At 43.5% G+C, this 20,000-nt stretch overlaps 1 protein-coding gene across 1 annotated transcript in view; it reads right to left on the bottom strand.

Moving 5' to 3' along the window:
• smoc1 (SPARC related modular calcium binding 1) overlaps positions 1 to 20,000 on the bottom strand; it is a 65,045-nt gene that overhangs the window by 32,361 nt on the left and 12,684 nt on the right. The window contains exons 2-6 of the mRNA XM_061885916.1: positions 19,319 to 19,499; positions 15,118 to 15,201; positions 11,604 to 11,716; positions 11,102 to 11,201; positions 371 to 431 (exon numbers count right to left, since the gene is read on the bottom strand). Of these exons, the coding sequence (XP_061741900.1) occupies positions 371 to 431; positions 11,102 to 11,201; positions 11,604 to 11,716; positions 15,118 to 15,201; positions 19,319 to 19,499 (539 nt within the window). The remainder of the gene's footprint in view (positions 1 to 370; positions 432 to 11,101; positions 11,202 to 11,603; positions 11,717 to 15,117; positions 15,202 to 19,318; positions 19,500 to 20,000) is intronic.

Genomic DNA, 20,000 nt, shown 5'->3' with positions numbered 1-20,000 from the left:
ACACATTAGAGCACATACATACACACACACATACACGCTCACACACACACAAACACACACGCACCCACACACAAGTGTACATAAACACACACACATATACACACATATACACACACAAGTGCACATACATACACACACACACACAAACATACAAGTGCACACACATACATACATACACACCCACACACACAAGTGCACATACATACACACACACACGCCACACACACACACACACACACACACACACACACACACACAACACACACACACACACACACACACACTCACCACAACGCCACACACACACACACACACACACACACACACACACACACACACACACACACACACACACACACACACCTTCAACAGAGCGCCACTCACCTTTCTTGCAGAGCTGGGCTGAGCGGGAGGTTTGTCAGTGACCGAGCCTGCAAAAGCAAGCAGAAAGAAAGTGACCACATGGGTACTTACCAATAATAATAATAATAATAATAATAATAATATAATAATAATAACCAGGCCTTCAGGACCATGATTAGTTGCCACGGCAACACAAAACAAAACCAGGCTAGTCTGGAGTTAAAGGAGATGCTGAGTGCAGATTGAAAGCAGTGCAACGCTGTTGTCATGGTGACACATGCTGCTGTGCAACGCTGTTTGTCATGGTGACACATGCTGGCTGTAGCCAACGCTGTTGTCATGGTGACACATGCTGCTGTGCAACGCTGTTGTCATGGTGAGACATGCTGCTGTAGCAAACGCTGTTGTCATGGTGACACATGCTGCTGTAGCAACGCTGTTGTCATGGTGACACATGCTGCTGTGCAACGCTGTTGTCATGTTGACACATGCTGCTGTGCAACGCTGTTGTCATGGTGACACATGCTGCTGGCAACGCTGTTGTCATGGTGACACATTCTGACTGGTAGCAACGCTGTTGTCATGGTGACACATGCTGCTGTGCAACAGTGTTGTCATGGTGACACATGCTGCTGTGCAACGCTGTTGTCATGGTGACACATGCTGCTGTGCAACAGTGTTGTCATGGTGACACATGCTGCTGTGCAACAGTGTTGTCATGGTGACACATGCTGCTGTGCAACAGTGTTGTCATGGTGACACATGCTGCTGTGCAACAGTGTTGTCATGGTGACACATGCTGCTGTGCAACAGTGTTGTCATGGTGACACATGCTGCTGTGCAACAGTGTTTTCATGGTGACACATGCTGCTGTGCAACGCTGTTGTCATGGTGACACATGCTGCTGTGCAACAGTGTTGTCATGGTGACACATGCTGCTGTGCAACAGTGTTGTCATGGTGACACATGCTGCTGTGCAACAGTGTTGTCATGGTGACACATGCTGCTGTGCAACAGTGTTGTCATGGTGACACATGCTGCTGTGCAACAGTGTTGTCATGGTGACACATGCTGCTGTGCAAAGGTTGTCATGGGACACATGCTGCTGTGCAACGTGTTGTCATGGTGACACATGCTGCTTGTACGCAACGCTGTTGTCATGGTGGACACATTGCTGCTGTGCAACAGTGTTGTCATGGTGACACATGCTGCTGTAGCAACGCTGTTGTCATGGTGACACATGCTGCTGTGCAACGCTTGTTGTTGTTGTCATGGTGACACATATACCAATATGTACCCCGCCCTCCACCCGATTGTAGCTGAGATAGGCACCAGCGCCCCCTGCGACCCCAAAGGCAATAAGCGGTAGAAAATGGATGGATATATATATATATATAGACACACAGATATATCCCTAGATGAAATCCAAAAAGTCCAATATAGAAAGTGTAGTGACGAACTTGCCAAGTAACGTTTGAAGCGGATGAGGGATGTTTAGTTCTTATAAAGAAGTGTTCCAGGATGGCTGCGAGGCCGCTCTTTTTTCCCCGGCCTGCTGAGAGCAGTTGCAGAGTTGCAACAGCTTCAGACCGCCAGTCATTAACCTTCAGTTGACCTTGCACTTGTGCTAAGACTCCACACCTGCTCCGGGGTTGGGGGGTTCTGTATACAACACTTCCAGTTGAGCTGCTTTCACTTTCTCCTCACTCTTTTAAATGAATTCCAGACTAGAAGCCACTACTATTTTGTTTTCTACACTTTGAACCCTGCGGCTTATAAGACGGTGCAGCTAATTTATGACACTCATATGTGCCTATCATTTTTTTTTTTATACATATACTGTCATAACTTGGCTTGGACATGGATTGTGTGTGCTCCTTCGACGCAGAGGGATTACAGGACCAGCCGGGCGTGAAGTCAGGTACATGATTTATTAAATAAACAAACTACAAAAAGGCAAACCAAGGACGCGCTCTGTGGCGGATACAAATCTATATTAAAGCTGCAAGCAGCGTTGGTCGGGTTTGCCTTTGGTTGCTGCGGCCGCTTCTCAATCCCTGATCTTAGTCAGACCTACATAGAGGTTTTTGTTCCATGTCTCTACGACATTCCTAACAGACGTTACAAGCAGTTTTGTCTGGGTTTTTTCCTAGGGGGCGCTGGTGCGCAATTTTGATTTTTAGGGTTTGGTTTTTTATTAGATGGCAATTTTCGCCAGTCCTGATGTGTGTGTAAAATTTGGTGAGTTTTAAAGCATGGTAAGGGGGTCAAATTACAGATCGGCATTTCTGGATGTTGTTGATAAATGGCTTTCGCTTTGTATAGTAGAGCTTTAACTTGCACTTTGAAGCATTTTAAAGGGGTCAAATTACAGCTCAAAGAGGCAAAAATGACATTTTTTAGGTAACTTTGCGCAGGGGTTCTTTGAAGGCGCGTAAAATCAAAACCGGAGCAGTAATCAAAACTCTGTTCTATACTTTTAATCAGAAGGGTTCAATCTCTCTTCTGTGCGAGTTTGAAGCCGAAACGACAAACGCGCTCAGAGGAGATAACTTTTGAAAAAAGGTGACGGGTGTTTACAAAACTTTTATTTTGAAGGGGTAGTTGCCAACTTCCTGTTGACTTTTGCTGAAAGATGTCAATTATTAAAATGTAGGTCAAAGTGAGACCTACATAGAAGTTTTTGTTTCATGTCTTTCCGGCATTCCTACTGGAAGTTACAACCAATTTTGTTTGTGTTTTCTTCCTAGGAGCAGTTTTTGCTGTGTTTTATTCAAAAATTGCGCTAGAGCGAAATTTTGAGTATTGGGATTTGGTTTTTTTCAATAGATCGCAATTTTCGCCAGTCCTGATGTGTGTGCCGAGTTTGGTGAGTTTTAAAGCATGGTAAGGGGGTCAAATTACAGCTCAAAGAGGCAAAAATAGCATTTTTGCGCAAATTTAGCTTTGAATGTGTTTTAGCAAAATTTTGGTTGACTTTTGCCCTAGAAAGTAAAATTATGAAATCTAGGTCTAAGTCAGTCCTACATAGAGGTTTTTGTTTCATGTCTCTACCACATTGCTAACGGAAGTTGCAAGCAGTCTGTTTTTTTTTCCCTAGGGGGCACTAGCGCGCAATTTTAATTTTTGCGGTTTGGTTGCTTAATATGTTGGGAAAGTACACAGTACCGATGTGTGTGTAAAATTTGGTGAGTTTTGAAGCATGTTAAGGGGGTCAAATTAGAGCGCAAAAGTGCGGAATAATAATAAAGATTAAAGCTGCAAGCAGCGTTGGTCGGGTCCGCCTTTGGCTGCTGCCGCCGTGACCCAAGTCCCGATCTTAGTCAGACCTACATAGAAGTTTTTGTTTCATCACTCTACGACATTCCTAACAGAATTTACAAGCAGTTTTGTCAGTTTTTTTTCCTAGGGGGCGCTAGAGTACAATTTTCATTTTTGGGGTTTAGTTTTTTATTGAATGGCAATTTTCACCAGTTGTGATGTGTGTGTAAAATTAGGTGAGTTTTGAAGCATGTTAAGGGGGTCAAATTACAGATTGGCGTTTCTGGATGTTGTTGATAAATGGCTTTCGCTTGGCATAATATAGCTATAACTTGCAAATAGAAGCAATTTAAGGGGGTCAAATTACAGCTCAAAGTAGCAAAAATGTCATTTTTTAGAAGACTTTGCGCAGGGGTTCTTTGAAGGCGCGTAAAATCAAAACCGTAGCACTTATCAAAACTCTGTGAATAATTTTTAATCAGAAGGGTTCAATCTCTCTCCTGTGCGAGTTTGAAGCCAAAAAAACAAACGCACTCAGAGGAGATAATGTTTGAAGAAAGGTGACCGTTTTTTACAAAACTTTTGTTTTGAAGGGGGGGATTGCAAACTTCCTGTTGATTTTTGTTGGGGGTTGTCAACCTATGAAATGTAGGTCTAAGCGAGGCCTACATAGAGGTTTTTGTTTCATGTCTCTCCGACATTCTTTCCGGAAGTTACAAGCAATTTCGTCTGTTTTCTTCCTAGGAGCAGTTTTTTCAGTGTTTTATTCAAAAATAGCGCTAGAGCGCAATTTTGAGTTTTGGGGTTTGTTTTTTTCATTAGATGGCAATATTCGCCAGTCCTTATGTGTGCGCCAAGTTTGGTGACTTTTGAAGCATTTTAAAGGGGTCAAATTACAGCTCAGAGAGGCAAAAATTGCATTTTTTGCAAGAATTTTATTTTGAAGGGGTTTTTGCCAACTTCCTGTAGATTTTTGCTGAAAGAAGTGAGTGTATGAAAATTGGGTTTAAGTCAGACCTACATAGGAGTTTTTGTTTCATGTCCCTATGACATTCCTAACAGAAGTTACATGCAGTTTTGTCTGTAATTTTTTCCTAGGGGGCGCTAGAGCGCAATTTTCATTTTTGGGGGATTGGTTGCTTAATAACTTGGAAAGGTTTGCTATACCGACATGTGTGTCAAATTTGGTGAGTTTTGAAGCATGTTAAGGGGGTCAAATTACAGCTCAAAGAGGCGGCGGAATAATAATAAAACACAGCAGTTTCAATAGGGTCCTTGGCCCATGGCAAAGGACTCCTGAATAATAATAAAACCTTACAGTTTCAATAGGGTCCTTGGCCCATATAGGCAGGGCGGACCCTAACTATACTTAAAAGAAAACAGCACAATGGCATGACTATATACAAACAAAACCAAACTAGCACAATGGCATAAATACAAAAAGCTACTCGGCATGAAACTGTGGACGAGGACGTGAAGATTTGAAGAGCATGGCTAGGGTGCGTGCGAGTGTGAGGAGACCCCAGCACGAAGACAAGAAAAACAGTGACTTAAATAGTTGGGATCGTTAGTGAAAACAGGTGTGAGGCTGAGAACAGGGATGTGACATGACAGGTGTGACAGGTGTGAGGCTGAGAACAGGGATGTGACATGACAGGTGTGACAGGTGTGACAGGTGTGAGGCTGAGAACAGGGATGTGACATGACAGGTGTGACAGGTGTGACAGGTGTGAGGCTGAGAACAGGGATGTGACGTGACAGGTGTGACAGGTGTGACAGGTGTGAGGCTGAGAACAGGGATGTGACATGACAGGTGTGACAGGTGTGAGGCTGAGAACAGGGATGTGACATGACAGGTGTGACAGGTGTGACAGGTGTGAGGCTGAGAACAGGGATGTGACATGACAGGTGTGACAGGTGTGACAGGTGTGAGGCTGAGAACAGGGATGTGACGTGACAGGTGTGACAGGTGTGACAGGTGTGAGGCTGAGAACAGGGATGTGACGTGACAGGTGTGACAGGTGTGACAGGTGTGAGGCTGAGAACAGGGATGTGACATGACAGGTGTGACAGGTGTGAGGCTGAGAACAGGGATGTGACGTGACAGGTGTGACAGGTGTGAGGCTGACAACAGGGATGTGACATGACAGGTGTGACAGGTGTGAGAACAGGGATGTGACGTGACAGGTGTGACAGGTGTGAGGCTGAGAACAGGGATGTGACATGACAGGTGTGACAGGTGTGACAGGTGTGAGGCTGAGAACAGGGATGTGACGTGACAGGTGTGACAGGTGTGAGGCTGAGAACAGGGATGTGACATGACAGGTGTGACAGGTGTGACAGGTGTGAGGCTGAGAACAGGGATGTGACATGACAGGTGTGACAGGTGTGACAGGTGTGAGGCTGAGAACAGGGATGTGACATGACAGGTGTGACAGGTGTGACAGGTGTGAGGCTGAGAACAGGGATGTGACATGACAGGTGTGACAGGTGTGAGGCTGAGAACAGGGATGTGACATGACAGGTGTGACAGGTGTGACAGGCGTGAGGCTGAGAACAGGGATGTGACATGACAGGTGTGACAGGTGTGACAGGTGTGAGGCTGAGAACAGGGATGTGACGTGACAGGTGTGACAGGTGTGACAGGTGTGAGGCTGAGAACAGGGATGTGACATGACAGGTGTGACAGGTGTGAGGCTGAGAACAGGGATGTGACATGACAGGTGTGACAGGTGTGACAGGTGTGAGGCTGAGAACAGGGATGTGACGTGACAGGTGTGACAGGTGTGAGGCTGAGAACAGGGATGTGACATGACAGGTGTGACAGGTGTGAGAACAGGGATGTGACGTGACAGGTGTGACAGGTGTGAGGCTGAGAACAGGGATGTGACATGACAGGTGTGACAGGTGTGACAGGTGTGAGGCTGAGAACAGGGATGTGACGTGACAGGTGTGACAGGTGTGAGGCTGAGAACAGGGATGTGACATGACAGGTGTGACAGGTGTGACAGGTGTGAGGCTGAGAACAGGGATGTGACATGACAGGTGTGACAGGTGTGACAGGTGTGAGGCTGAGAACAGGGATGTGACATGACAGGTGTGACAGGTGTGACAGGTGTGAGGCTGAGAACAGGGATGTGACATGACAGGTGTGACAGGTGTGACAGGTGTGAGGCTGAGAACAGGGATGTGACATGACAGGTGTGACAGGTGTGACAGGTGTGAGGCTGAGAACAGGGATGTGACATGACAGGTGTGACAGGTGTGACAGGTGTGAGGCTGAGAACAGGGATGTGACGTGACAGGTGTGACAGGTGTGAGGCTGAGAACAGGGATGTGACATGACAGGTGTGACAGGTGTGAGAACAGGGATGTGACGTGACAGGTGTGACAGGTGTGAGGCTGAGAACAGGGATGTGACATGACAGGTGTGACAGGTGTGACAGGTGTGAGGCTGAGAACAGGGATGTGACGTGACAGGTGTGACAGGTGTGAGGCTGAGAACAGGGATGTGACATGACAGGTGTGACAGGTGTGACAGGTGTGAGGCTGAGAACAGGGATGTGACATGACAGGTGTGACAGGTGTGACAGGTGTGAGGCTGAGAACAGGGATGTGACATGACAGGTGTGACAGGTGTGACAGGTGTGAGGCTGAGAACAGGGATGTGACATGACAGGTGTGACAGGTGTGACAGGTGTGAGGCTGAGAACAGGGATGTGACATGACAGGTGTGACAGGTGTGACAGGTGTGAGGCTGAGAACAGGGATGTGACGTGACAGGTGTGACAGGTGTGAGGCTGAGAACAGGGATGTGACATGACAGGTGTGACAGGTGTGAGAACAGGGATGTGACGTGACAGGTGTGACAGGTGTGAGGCTGAGAACAGGGATGTGACATGACAGGTGTGACAGGTGTGACAGGTGTGACAGGTGTGAGGCTGAGAACAGGGATGTGACGTGACAGGTGTGACAGGTGTGAGGCTGAGAACAGGGATGTGACATGACAGGTGTGACAGGTGTGACAGGTGTGAGGCTGAGAACAGGGATGTGACATGACAGGTGTGACAGGTGTGACAGGTGTGAGGCTGAGAACAGGGATGTGACATGACAGGTGTGACAGGTGTGAGGCTGAGAACAGAGATGTGACATGACAGGTGTGACAGGTGTGACAGGTGTGACAGGTGTGAGGCTGAGAACAGGGATGTGACATGACAGGTGTGACAGGTGTGACAGGTGTGAGGCTGAGAACAGGGATGTGACATGACAGGTGTGACAGGTGTGAGAACAGGGATGTGACGTGACAGGTGTGACAGGTGTGAGGCTGAGAACAGGGATGTGACATGACAGGTGTGACAGGTGTGACAGGTGTGACAGGTGTGAGGCTGAGAACAGGGATGTGACGTGACAGGTGTGACAGGTGTGAGGCTGAGAACAGGGATGTGACATGACAGGTGTGACAGGTGTGACAGGTGTGAGGCTGAGAACAGGGATGTGACATGACAGGTGTGACAGGTGTGACAGGTGTGAGGCTGAGAACAGGGATGTGACATGACAGGTGTGACAGGTGTGACAGGTGTGACAGGTGTGAGGCTGAGAACAGGGATGTGACATGACAGGTGTGACAGGTGTGAGGCTGAGAACAGGGATGTGACATGACAGGTGTGACAGGTGTGAGGCTGAGAACAGGGATGTGACATGACAGGTGTGACAGGTGTGACAGGTGTGAGGCTGAGAACAGGGATGTGACATGACAGGTGTGACAGGTGTGACAGGTGTGAGGCTGAGAACAGGTGAAAAGTAATGAGTTGGCATGGAAGCAAACAAAAGCAGGAAGTGCAAAACGTGACTGAATGTCCTAAATCAAAAACATGACATGACAAAACAAAACATGATCCATAGGTGTGACATATACATATTTATATATAAATATACACACTTATGTATTTTATGATTGTATTCTATTATTACAATTGTTGTTGTTTTTGTTTCATTTGAAATGCTTGTCATTTGATTATTTATTATTTTTTTGTATTTCATGTGCAGGCCTCTGGAGACAGTGTTGTTGTTAATAGTGTTGTTGTTAATAGTGTTGTTGTTAATAGTGTCGTTGTTAATAGTGTTGTTGTTAATAGTGTCGTTGTTAATAGTGTCGTTGTTAATAGTGTCGTTGTTAATAGTGTTGTTGTTAATAGTGTCGTTGTTAATAGTGTCGTTGTTAATAGTGTCGTTGTTAATAGTGTTGTTGTTAATAGTGTTGTTGTTAATAGTGCTGTTGTTAACAGTGTTGTTGTTAATAGTGTCGTTGTTAATAGTGTCGTTGTTAATAGTGTTGTTGTTAATAGTGTTGTTGTTAATAGTGTTGTTGTTAATAGTGTTGTTGTTAACAGTGTTGTTGTTAATAGTGTTGTTGTTAATAGTGTTGTTGTTAACAGTGTTGTTGTTAACAGTGTTGTTGTTAATAGTGTTGTTGTTAATAGTGTTGTTTTTAATAGTGTTGTTGTTAACAGTGTTGTTGTTAACAGTGTTGTTGTTAACCGTGTTGTTGTTAACAGTGTCGTTGTTAATAGTGTCGTTGTTAATAGTGTCGTTGTTAATAGTGTCATTGTTAATAGTGTCGTTGTTAATAGTGTTGTTGTTAATAGTGTTGTTGTTAATAGTGTCGTTGTTAATAGTGTCGTTGTTAATAGTGTTGTTGTTAATAGTGTCGTTGTTAATAGTGTCGTTGTTAATAGTGTCGTTGTTAATAGTGTTGTTGTTAATAGTGTTGTTGTTAATAGTGCTGTTGTTAACAGTGTTGTTGTTAATAGTGTCGTTGTTAATAGTGTCGTTGTTAATAGTGTTGTTGTTAATAGTGTTGTTGTTAATAGTGTTGTTGTTAATAGTGTTGTTGTTAACAGTGTTGTTGTTAATAGTGTTGTTGTTAATAGTGTTGTTGTTAACAGTGTTGTTGTTAACAGTGTTGTTGTTAATAGTGTTGTTGTTAATAGTGTTGTTTTTAATAGTGTTGTTGTTAACAGTGTTGTTGTTAACAGTGTTGTTGTTAACCGTGTTGTTGTTAACAGTGTCGTTGTTAATAGTGTCGTTGTTAATAGTGTCGTTGTTAATAGTGTCATTGTTAATAGTGTCGTTGTTAATAGTGTTGTTGTTAATAGTGTTGTTGTTAATAGTGTTGTTGTTAATAGTGTTGTTGTTAATAGTGTTGTTGTTAATAGTGTTGTTGTTAATAGTGTTGTTGTTAACAGTGTTGTTGTCAATAGTGTTGTTGTTAATAGTGTTGTTGTTAATAGTGTTGTTGTTAATAGTGTTGTTGTTAATAGTGTTGTTGTTAATAGTGTTGTTGTTAATAGTGTTGTTGTTAATAGTGTTGTTGTCATTAGTGTTGTTGTCAATAGTGTTGTTGTTAATAGTGTTGTTGTTAATGGTTTTGTTGTTAATAGTGTTGTTATTAATAGTGTTGTTGTTAATAGTGTTGTTGTTAATAGTGTTGTTGTTAATAGTGTTGTTGTTAATAGTGTTGTTGTTAATAGTGTTGTTGTTAATAGTGCTGTTGTTAATAGTGTTGTTGTTAATAGTGTTGTTGTTAATAGTGTTGTTGTTAATAGTGTTGTTGTTAATAGTGTTGTTGTTAATAGTGTTGTTGTTAATAGTGTTGTTGTTAATAGTGTCGTTGTTAATAGTGTCGTTGTTAATAGTGTCGTTGTTAATAGTGTCGTTGTTAATAGTGTTGTTGTTAATAGTGTTGTTGTTAATAGTGTTGTTGTTAATAGTGTTGTTGTTAATAGTGTCGTTGTTAATAGTGTCGTTGTTAATAGTGTCGTTGTTAATAGTGTTGTTGTTAATAGTGTTGTTGTTAATAGTGTTGTTGTTAATAGTGTTGTTGTTAATAGTGTCGTTGTTAATAGTGTTGTTGTTAATAGTGTTGTTGTTAATAGTGTTGTTGTTAATAGTGTTGTTGTTAATAGTGTTGTTGTTAATAGTGTTGTTGTTAATAGTGTCGTTGTTAATAGTGTTGTTGTTAATAGTGTCGTTGTTAATAGTGTTGTTGTTAATAGTGTTGTTGTTAATAGTGTGACATAAATGAAGGGCATTGGACAGGATTGTGTCTCCCACACCTGAGATAGAATTCTGTGACGGCAGTGCGTCAAAGAAAAGGAAAGTGAAAGTGGAATGAAATGGAGATGGATGTTGGTCTATGCTGTTTGACTGAAGGGTGAAGATGCTATCTCTGGAAATGTGAAAGGACATGCTTTTATAAAAAGTACATGACTGTACTATTATTGTCTGAGTGTACTGGACACCGACTTCATGTCTTGGGAATTATTTCAGACAGAATTGTGTAATAAATTCAGGCTTCTATCAACACTGGACTCGTGCTGTTGTAGGAACTGGACCAGTTCTTGGAGGGATGCCCCTAAGTACTAAGTAGGATCACACCTCCATCCAGTCTGAGAGTTCCGTGGGAGTCTTCTAGTACCTGAACACAGCGGAGTCCTGTTGTGCACCGAGGAGCCGCTCACTGGCTTGCCGTCGCCGCTGACGCACCAGCAGTAGCCCGTCAGGGTGTGGCACTGAACCTGCACCAAGCACAGTCCAACAAAGTCTTGCACATCCAAGGTGAGGAGGGCCACATCACACCTGGGCTACTGCTGGTGACGCACCAGCAGTAGCCCAGGTGTGGTGTGGTGTGGTGTGGTGTGGTGTGGCACTGCACCTGCACCAAGCACAGTCCAACAAAGTCTTGCACATCCAAGGTGAGGAGGGCCACACCACACCTGGGCTACTGCTGGTGACGCACCAGCAGTAGCCCAGGTGTGGTGTGGTGTGGTGTGGTGTGGCACTGCACCTGCACCAAGCACAGTCCAACAAAGTGTTGCACATCCAAGGTGAGGAGGGCCACACCACACACACACACACACACACACACACACACACACACACACACACACACACACACACACCACACACACCAGACCTACCTGGGAGAAGGAGCCGTCCTCGCTGCATTGTGGGACAAAGATGGACTCTTGGGGCCTCGTGGCTTGTTCCAAGGCCTGCTTCCTCTCCACTCGGCACTTGGACTGCAGCACCTCTGTTGGCCACCAAAAGCTGCTCAACACACACTTTGTCTCCCTCTTACTCAAACACTGACAACACACACTTTGTCTCCCTCTTACTCAAACACTGACAACACACACTTTGTCTCCCTCTTACTCAAACACTGACAACACACACTTTGTCTCCCTCTTACTCAAACACTGACAACACACACTTTGTCTCCCTCTTACTCAAACACTGACAACACACACTTTGTCTCCCTCTTACTCAAACACTGACAACACACACTTTGTCTCCCTCTTACTCAAACACTGACAACACACACTTTGTCTCCCTCTTACTCAAAAGCTGGTCAACACACACTTTGTCTCCCTCTTACTCAAACACTGACAACACACACTTTGTCTCCCTCTTACTCAAACACTGACAACACACACTTTGTCTCCCTCTTACTCAAACACTGACAAACTATACACACTTTTCACCCCCCAAAAAATCATGACTTTTTGACACTTTGAAAAGATGCATTTTGACACTAAGATTTTTTTTTTTGTGACACTTAGAAAAAGAAAAAAAAAATCAAAATTTTTTACACATAGAAAAAATCCTGACTTTTTCACACTTTGGAAAAATCAGACTTTAAGACAAAAAAAATCCTAACTTTTTGACACTTATAAAAGATACATTTTGACACTTAGAAAAAAAACAGACTTTTTGACAATAAACATCCCGACTTTTTGACTTTTGGGGAAAAATCCTGACTTTTGGACAAAAAAAATTCCCGACTTTTTGACACTCAGAAAAAATTCCTGACTTTTTGACATTTTGAAAAAATCCACACTTTTTGACACTCGTAAAAATGCACACTTTTTGACAGAAAAACTCCGACATTTTGACACTTTGAAAAAATCCCGACTCTTTGACAGAAAATATCCCAACATTTTGAGACTGTGAAAAAAAATTGTAGATTTTATGACACACACAAAAAAAAAATTCCCGACTTTTAACCACGTAGAAAAAAATCCAGACATTTTGACAGAAAATTTCCGAATTTTGACACTTAGAAAGAATTCCGACTTTTTGAAACTTGGAAAAAAATCAGGACTATTTGACACTTGGAAAATATCCGAACTTTTTAACAAAAAATAATCCAGGCTTTTTGACACTCAAAAAAAATGCCAGACTTTTTGACACTCGGAAAAAAATGTCTGACTTTTTGACACTTTGAAAAAATCCACACTTTCTGACACTTAGAAAAAAATTCCCCAGTTTTTGACAGAAATACCCCGACATCTTGACACTTGGAAAGAATTAAGACTTTTTGACACTTGGAAAAAATTCAGACTTTTTGACACTTGGAAAAAATTCAGACTTTTTGACACTTGGAAAAAATCCTGACTTTTTGATGAAAAAAATCCCAATTTTTTTGACACTTATAAAAGATACATTTTGACACTAAGAAACAATCGAGACTGTTTGACACTTACAAAAAAAACAAAATTTTGACACAAAATCGCGACTTTTTGACAGAACTATCCCAACATTTTGACACTTAGAAAAAATCCCCACTCTTTGACACTTAAAAGAAATCCAGACTTTTTGACGAATAAATACAGACTTTTTGACACTTAGAAAAGATACATTTTGACACTAAGAAACAATCGAGACTGTTTGACACTTACAAAAAAAACAAAATTTTGACACAAAATCGCGACTTTTTGACAGAACTATCCCAACATTTTGACACTTACAAAAAATCCCCACTCTTTGACACTTAAAAGAAATCCAGACTTTTTGACGAATAAATACAGACTTTTTGACACTTAGAAAAGATAGATTTTGACACTAAGAAAAAAATCACCACTTTGTGACACTTAAAAAAATCCAGATTTTTTTGACAAAAAAAAAATCCAGATTCTTTTTGACACTTTAAAAAAATCCAGATTTTTTTTGATAAAAACAAAAACAAATCCTGACTTTTTGACACTTAGAAAAGATAGATTTTGACACTAAGAAAAAAATCACCACTTTGAGACACTTGGAAAAATCCCGATTTTTTGACAATTGAAAAAAATCCAGATTTATTTGACAAAAAAAAAATAATCCAGATTTTTTTACAAAAAAAATCCAAATTTTTGGACACTAAAAAAAAATACTGACTTTTTGACACTTAAAAAAATCCTGATTCTTTTGACAAAAAAAAACCCCCGATTTTTTGACACTTTAAAAAAATCCAGATTTTTTGGGATTAAAAAAAAAATCCTGACCTTTTGACACTTAGAAAAGATAGATTTTGACATTAACAAAAAATCACCACTTTGTGACACTTGGCAAAATCCCGACTTTTTGACACTTGAAAAAAATCCAGATTTATTTTACGAAAAAAATCCCTATTTTTTGACACAAAAAAAAATCCTCATTCTTTTGACAAAAAAAAAAAATCCAGATTTTTTTACAAAAAAATCCCGATTTTTTGACACTTTAAAAAAATCCATATTTTTGGGGATAAAAACAAAAAAAAATCCTGACTTTTTGACACTTAGAAAAGATAGATTTTGACACTAAGAAAAAAATCACCACTTTGAGACACTTGGAAAAATCCCGATTTTTTGACAATTGAAAAAAATCCAGATTTATTTGACAAAAAAAAAAAATCCAGATTTTTTTACAAAAAAAATCCAAATTTTTGGACACTAAAAAAAAATACTGACTTTTTGACACTTAAAAAAATCCTGATTCTTTTGACAAAAAAAACCCCCCGATTTTTTGACACTTTAAAAAAATCCAGATTTTTTGGGATTAAAAAAAAAATCCTGACCTTTTGACACTTAGAAAAGATAGATTTTGACATTAACAAAAAATCACCACTTTGTGACACTTGGCAAAATCCCGACTTTTTGACACTTGAAAAAAATCCAGATTTATTTTACGAAAAAAATCCCTATTTTTTGACACAAAAAAAATCCTCATTCTTTTGACAAAAAAAAAAAAATCCAGATTTTTTTACAAAAAAATCCCGATTTTTTGACACTTTAAAAAAATCCATATTTTTTGGGATAAAAACAAAAAAAAATCCTGACTTTTTGACACTTAGAAAAGATAGATTTTGACACTAAGAAAAAAATCCCCACTCTTTGACACTTGGAAAAATCCACTTTTTGACAAAAAAAACATCCAGATTTTTTTACCAAAAAATTCTGACTTTTTGACACTTGGAAAACAATCGGGGTTATGGTTAGGCATGAAACATGTACGTTAAAACGGTGGTATTTGGGTTGTGTGTGTGTGTGTGTGGGGGGGGGGGGGTTCAATTCCTTTGACAGATGTGCAACAGGTGAGTTTGAAGGTAGGACTTTGTCCTCCATCATTCATACCTGCCAACATGTCCTCCATCACAAGCATGCTTCAACATGGCCGACACACTGCAGCGCTCACCTGTTTGCGCCATGTCTCCGCCCACAGACGGGGGCGTCGGCGCCGGAGACACCGGAGTCTGATCCGGTTTGGCCCAGCTTCTTCCTGAAAGGCAAAAGGTGCAGCAGTCAATCCTGGATAACATTGTTCAGTCAATCCTGGATAACAGGCGTCCCTCTCCTGCAACATCCATGCACGCACTCTGCAATCAACACACCTGACGCTGATGACATCCCTGCCTTCATAAGCCAGCGCATTCCAGGGCCAGAATGTAGCTACATGTACCAGTACGGTCCAGTGCCAGAACGTAGCTAGATGTACCAGTTCGGTCCAATGCCAGAACGAAGCTAAATGTACCAGTTCGGTCCAGTGCCAGAACGTAGCTAGATGTACCAGTTCGGTCCAATGCCAGAACGTAGCTACATGTACCAGTTCGGTCCAGTGCCAGAACGTAGCTAGATGTACCAGTTCAGTCCAGTGCCAGAACGTAGCTAAATGTACCAGTTCGGTCCAGTGCCAGAACGTAGCTAGATGTACCAGTTCGGTCCAATGCCAGAACGTAGCTACATGTACCAGTTCGGTCCAGTGCCAGAACGTAGCTAGATGTACCAGTTCAGTCCAGTGCCAGAACGTAGCTAAATGTACCAGTTCGGTCCAGTGCCAGAACGTAGCTAGATTTACCAGTTCGGTCCAATGCCAGAACGAAGCTACATGTACCAGTTCGGTCCAGTGCCAGAACGTAGCTACATGTACCAGTTCGGTCCAGTGCCAGAACGTAGCTACATGTACCAGTTCGGTCCAATGCCAAAACGTAGCTACATGTACCAGTTCGGTCCAGTGCCAGAACGTAGCTACATGTACCAGTTCGGTCCAGTGCCAGAACGTAGCTACATGTACCAGTTCAGTCCAGTGCCAGAACGTAGCTACATGTACCAGTTCGGTCCAATGCCAGAACGAAGCTACATGTACCAGTTCGGTCCAGTGCCAGAACGTAGCTACATGTACCAGTTCGGTCCAGTGCCAGAACGTAGCTACATGTACCAGTTCGGTCCAGTGCCAGAACGTAGCTACATGTACCAGTTCGGTCCAGTGCCAGAACGTAGCTACATGTACCAGTTCGGTCCAGTGCCAGAACGTAGCTACATGTACCAGTTCGGTCCAATGCCAGAACGAAGCTACATGTACCAGTTCGGTCCAGTGCCAGAACGTAGCTAGATGTACCAGTTCGGTCCAGTGCCAGAACAAAGCTAGATGTACCAGTTCGGTCCAATGCCAGAACGTAGCTACATGTACCAGTTCGGTCCAGTGCCAGAACGTAGCTACATGTACCAGTTCGGTCCAGTGCCAGAACGTAGCTACATGTACCAGTTCGGTCCAGTGCCAGAACGTAGCTACATGTACCAGTTCGGTCCAGTGCCAGAATGTAGCTACATGTACCAGTTCGGTCCAGTGCCAGAACGTAGCTACATGTACCAGTTTGGTCCAGTGCCAGAACGTAGCTACATGTACCAGTTCGGTCCAGTGCCAGAACGTAGCTACATGTACCAGTTCGGTCTAGTGCCAGAACGTAGCTACATGTACCAGTTCGGTCCAGTGCCAGAACGTAGCTACATGTACCAGTTCGGTCCAGTGCCAGAACGTAGCTACATGTACCAGTTCGGTCCAGTGCCAGAACGTAGCTACATGTACCAGTTCGGTCCAGTGCCAGAACGTAGCTACATGTACCAGTTCGGTCCAGTGCCAGAACGTAGCTACATGTACCAGTTCGGTCCAGTGCCAGAACAAAGCTACATGTACCAGTTCGGTCCAGTGCCAGAACGTAGCTACATGTACCAGTTCGGTCCAATGCCAGAACGAAGCTACATGTACCAGTTCGGTCCAGTGCCAGAACGTAGCTAGATGTACCAGTTCGGTCCAGTGCCAGAACAAAGCTAGATGTACCAGTTCGGTCCAATGCCAGAACGTAGCTACATGTACCAGTTCGGTCCAGTGCCAGAACGTAGCTACATGTACCAGTTCGGTCCAGTGCCAGAACGTAGCTACATGTACCAGTTCGGTCCAGTGCCAGAACGTAGCTAAATGTACCAGTTCGGTCCAGTGCCAGAACGTAGCTACATGTACCAGTTCAGTCCAGTGCCAGAACGTAGCTACATGTACCAGTTGGGTCCAGTGCCAGAACGTAGCTAAATGTACCAGTTCGGTCCAGTGCCAGAACGTAGCTACATGTACCAGTTCGGTCCAGTGCCAGAACGTAGCTAAATGTACCAGTTCGGTCCAGTGCCAGAACGTAGCTACATGTACCAGTACAGTTCGCCTTACACGTCCTTGCCTACGTGCTTCCTCGCTCGTTGTGTTCCCCTTCTGTTTCGTGCTCATTATGTCTTGTCCTTCGTCATCCTCCCCTGGTTTCCAGCAGTGTGTCTCGTCTCCCTGGATCCCCTCTGGACTTCCCGCTGCCTTCCTGGATCTCAAGCTCGAGGCTGCCCTCGGACAACGACTCCAGCGTCTGTGCCTGTGTCCAGACTTCTCAGCCCACCTCGCCTTTCTGGATCTTGACATCATTTGTATTTTATGTTGTTCCTGTTGAGTTCTTAAAACGCATTTTTATCACGAATGTTTGGTAAAGCACCGACTTGGCAAAGAAGGAAAACATATGCAGAACACAAAAGAGTTCCGTTTTTATCAAAGGCAGCAATCATAACTGAATCTTTCAGCACGTACACAATGTTGACATCTATAGTTATATTTTGATAAAGACAAGGAAGAACTCAAAGGGTGCGTGCAACAACAACAACAACAACAACAACAACAACAACAACAACAAACATGGCGATAGACGCCAAGTTCAATCACGAAATCCAATTTTACCCCAGAACAAAAGCATACAAATTAACCAGGGAGAGTCTGGATACCAAGGTCCCTGAGCCAGGTTGTAGACCTCCAAGCTTTTCCGAGTTTTCCTCTGTTTTGCCGTGCAGAATGAGGTCTGGATCACAAGATCAGTCCACATGTCTGGGAACGCGGCCAACAGATAATCCTTTGGAGAGCACTTGACAAGACCACAGAACTTTCCTCCAGAAGGTCTTATCTTTGTCTTTGTGATGTCAGAAGAAACAAAAAGTGAGCTGTTTGGCCACAATAGCCAGCAATATGTTTGGAGGCCTTTAATCCCAGGAACAGCATGCCTACTGCCAAGCATGGTGGCAGTGGAGGCTCCTCTTTGGGGTCTTGGGGCACTAGGAGGTTAAACCCTTTACTACTGTTACCCCAGGTGGCCCTTGGCAAAGGCCTAGTACCTGACTGCCCCCAAGTCGGGATACGGTGAAGACCTCAACGGCGGAAGACAGTAGAGTTAAGAACTACCACTAGAAGGCTGCGGCAGAAAAGGGTTCTCAGTCGTCTTGGAGTCCAAACCCCTGGACCCTGACCCGATTTCTGTCCAGGATGGTGTGGTGACTGCCTGTGCGCCAGCCTCCCCACCTTAAACTAAGTCCTGCACAGGCCTCCTCCGTAAAGGGATACACCCTCTACCAGGAGGACCGTCATACTCGGTGGAGTGACCGCCGATGATGATGAAAGTCATCACACAACTTGCCCTGCGAGAAGACGCAAAGCTGTCCTTCATCTTACCAAGCAAAAGGCCTGTAAAACTCCACCGGGTGCGACATGGAGGTGTGGGTTTCTTTGATCTATTGTGAGTCACAGGAAGATCTACAAAGCGGAGAGGAAGCAGGACCAGGCACCTTTTCTTTGAACTGTTTGTGACTGAGTGCAACAGCAGTTTATGACCACCTCCCCTTGGAAGCAGCTGTGTAATGTAATGTAATTCTATAAAAGTGCTCCAAATAAAAGTGGAGGCGTGCAACTCCCTCATCAGACGCTGCCCGAGGGCACCTCGTCAGCTAAGTTGAATCCTGTCTCTGCTTGATTTCTTTGCTTCTTGTCCTATCTAATAAATGTAATCAGTGTTTGACAATGAGCTCCAAATAGTTCAGGACAAGCTGACCTCGAAAGTGGAAAAGGAATGGCTAAATCAGGTTAGAATGAAGGTTTTAAAGGTGTGGACAATGCTGAAGAAACAAGTCCATGTCAGAAAAGCAACATATTTAGCTGAACTGCAAAGTTGGAGAAATATGTGAAAGGGGAAACACTGACTACTCTAAATCCAGGTCACAACCCCCCCCTGCTGTGATGGGGGCGTGGCCACAAACGGCGTCCTCACCTCGACAGCGGCCGCGGTGCGCCAGCGTCAGTGTCTTGTCCCTGCAGCGCGCTCTCTGCAGCTCGCATCCGTTCTCGTAGCTCCGCCCATCCGAGCCGCACACGGGCTTGGCCTGAGGGCGAGTGCAGACGCCGCCGCCGCCACCGCCGCCACAGTGGTTGTCTCGCTCGCCAATCAGCCACTGGGAGGACACGGGAACATTTCTCATTGACAAGGAATTCCTGCAGTTTCAGGAGAAGCGGGAAATGTTCCACTGGAGAGGAAGGAGACTACATTTGGACTTCATGTCAAGTACAAACCACAAAAGCAGTGAAGTAGTCAGCTTGTGTAAATGTTCCACTGGAGAGGAAGGAGACTACATTTGGACTTCATGTCAAGTACAAACTACAAAAGCAGTGAAGTAGTCAGCTTGTGTAAATGTTCCACTGGAGAGGAAGGAGACTACATTTGGACTTCATGTCAAGTACAAACCACAAAAGCAGTGAAGTAGTCAGCTTGTGTAAATGTTCCACTGGAGAGGAAGGAGACTACATTTGGACTTCATGTCAACTACAAACCACAAAAGCAGTGAAGTAGTCAGCTTGTGTAAATGTTCCACTGGAGAGGAAGGAGACTACATTTGGACTTCATGTCAACTACAAACCACAAAAGCAGTGAAGTAGTCAGCTTGTGTAAATGTTCC

Source organism: Nerophis ophidion, linkage group LG24, assembly GCF_033978795.1.
Source record: "Nerophis ophidion isolate RoL-2023_Sa linkage group LG24, RoL_Noph_v1.0, whole genome shotgun sequence".
In the NCBI taxonomy this organism is placed as follows: Eukaryota; Metazoa; Chordata; class Actinopteri; order Syngnathiformes; family Syngnathidae; genus Nerophis; species Nerophis ophidion.
The sequence above is the reverse complement of the archived record's forward strand: the minus strand, read 5'-3'. Positions and strand labels throughout refer to the sequence as shown.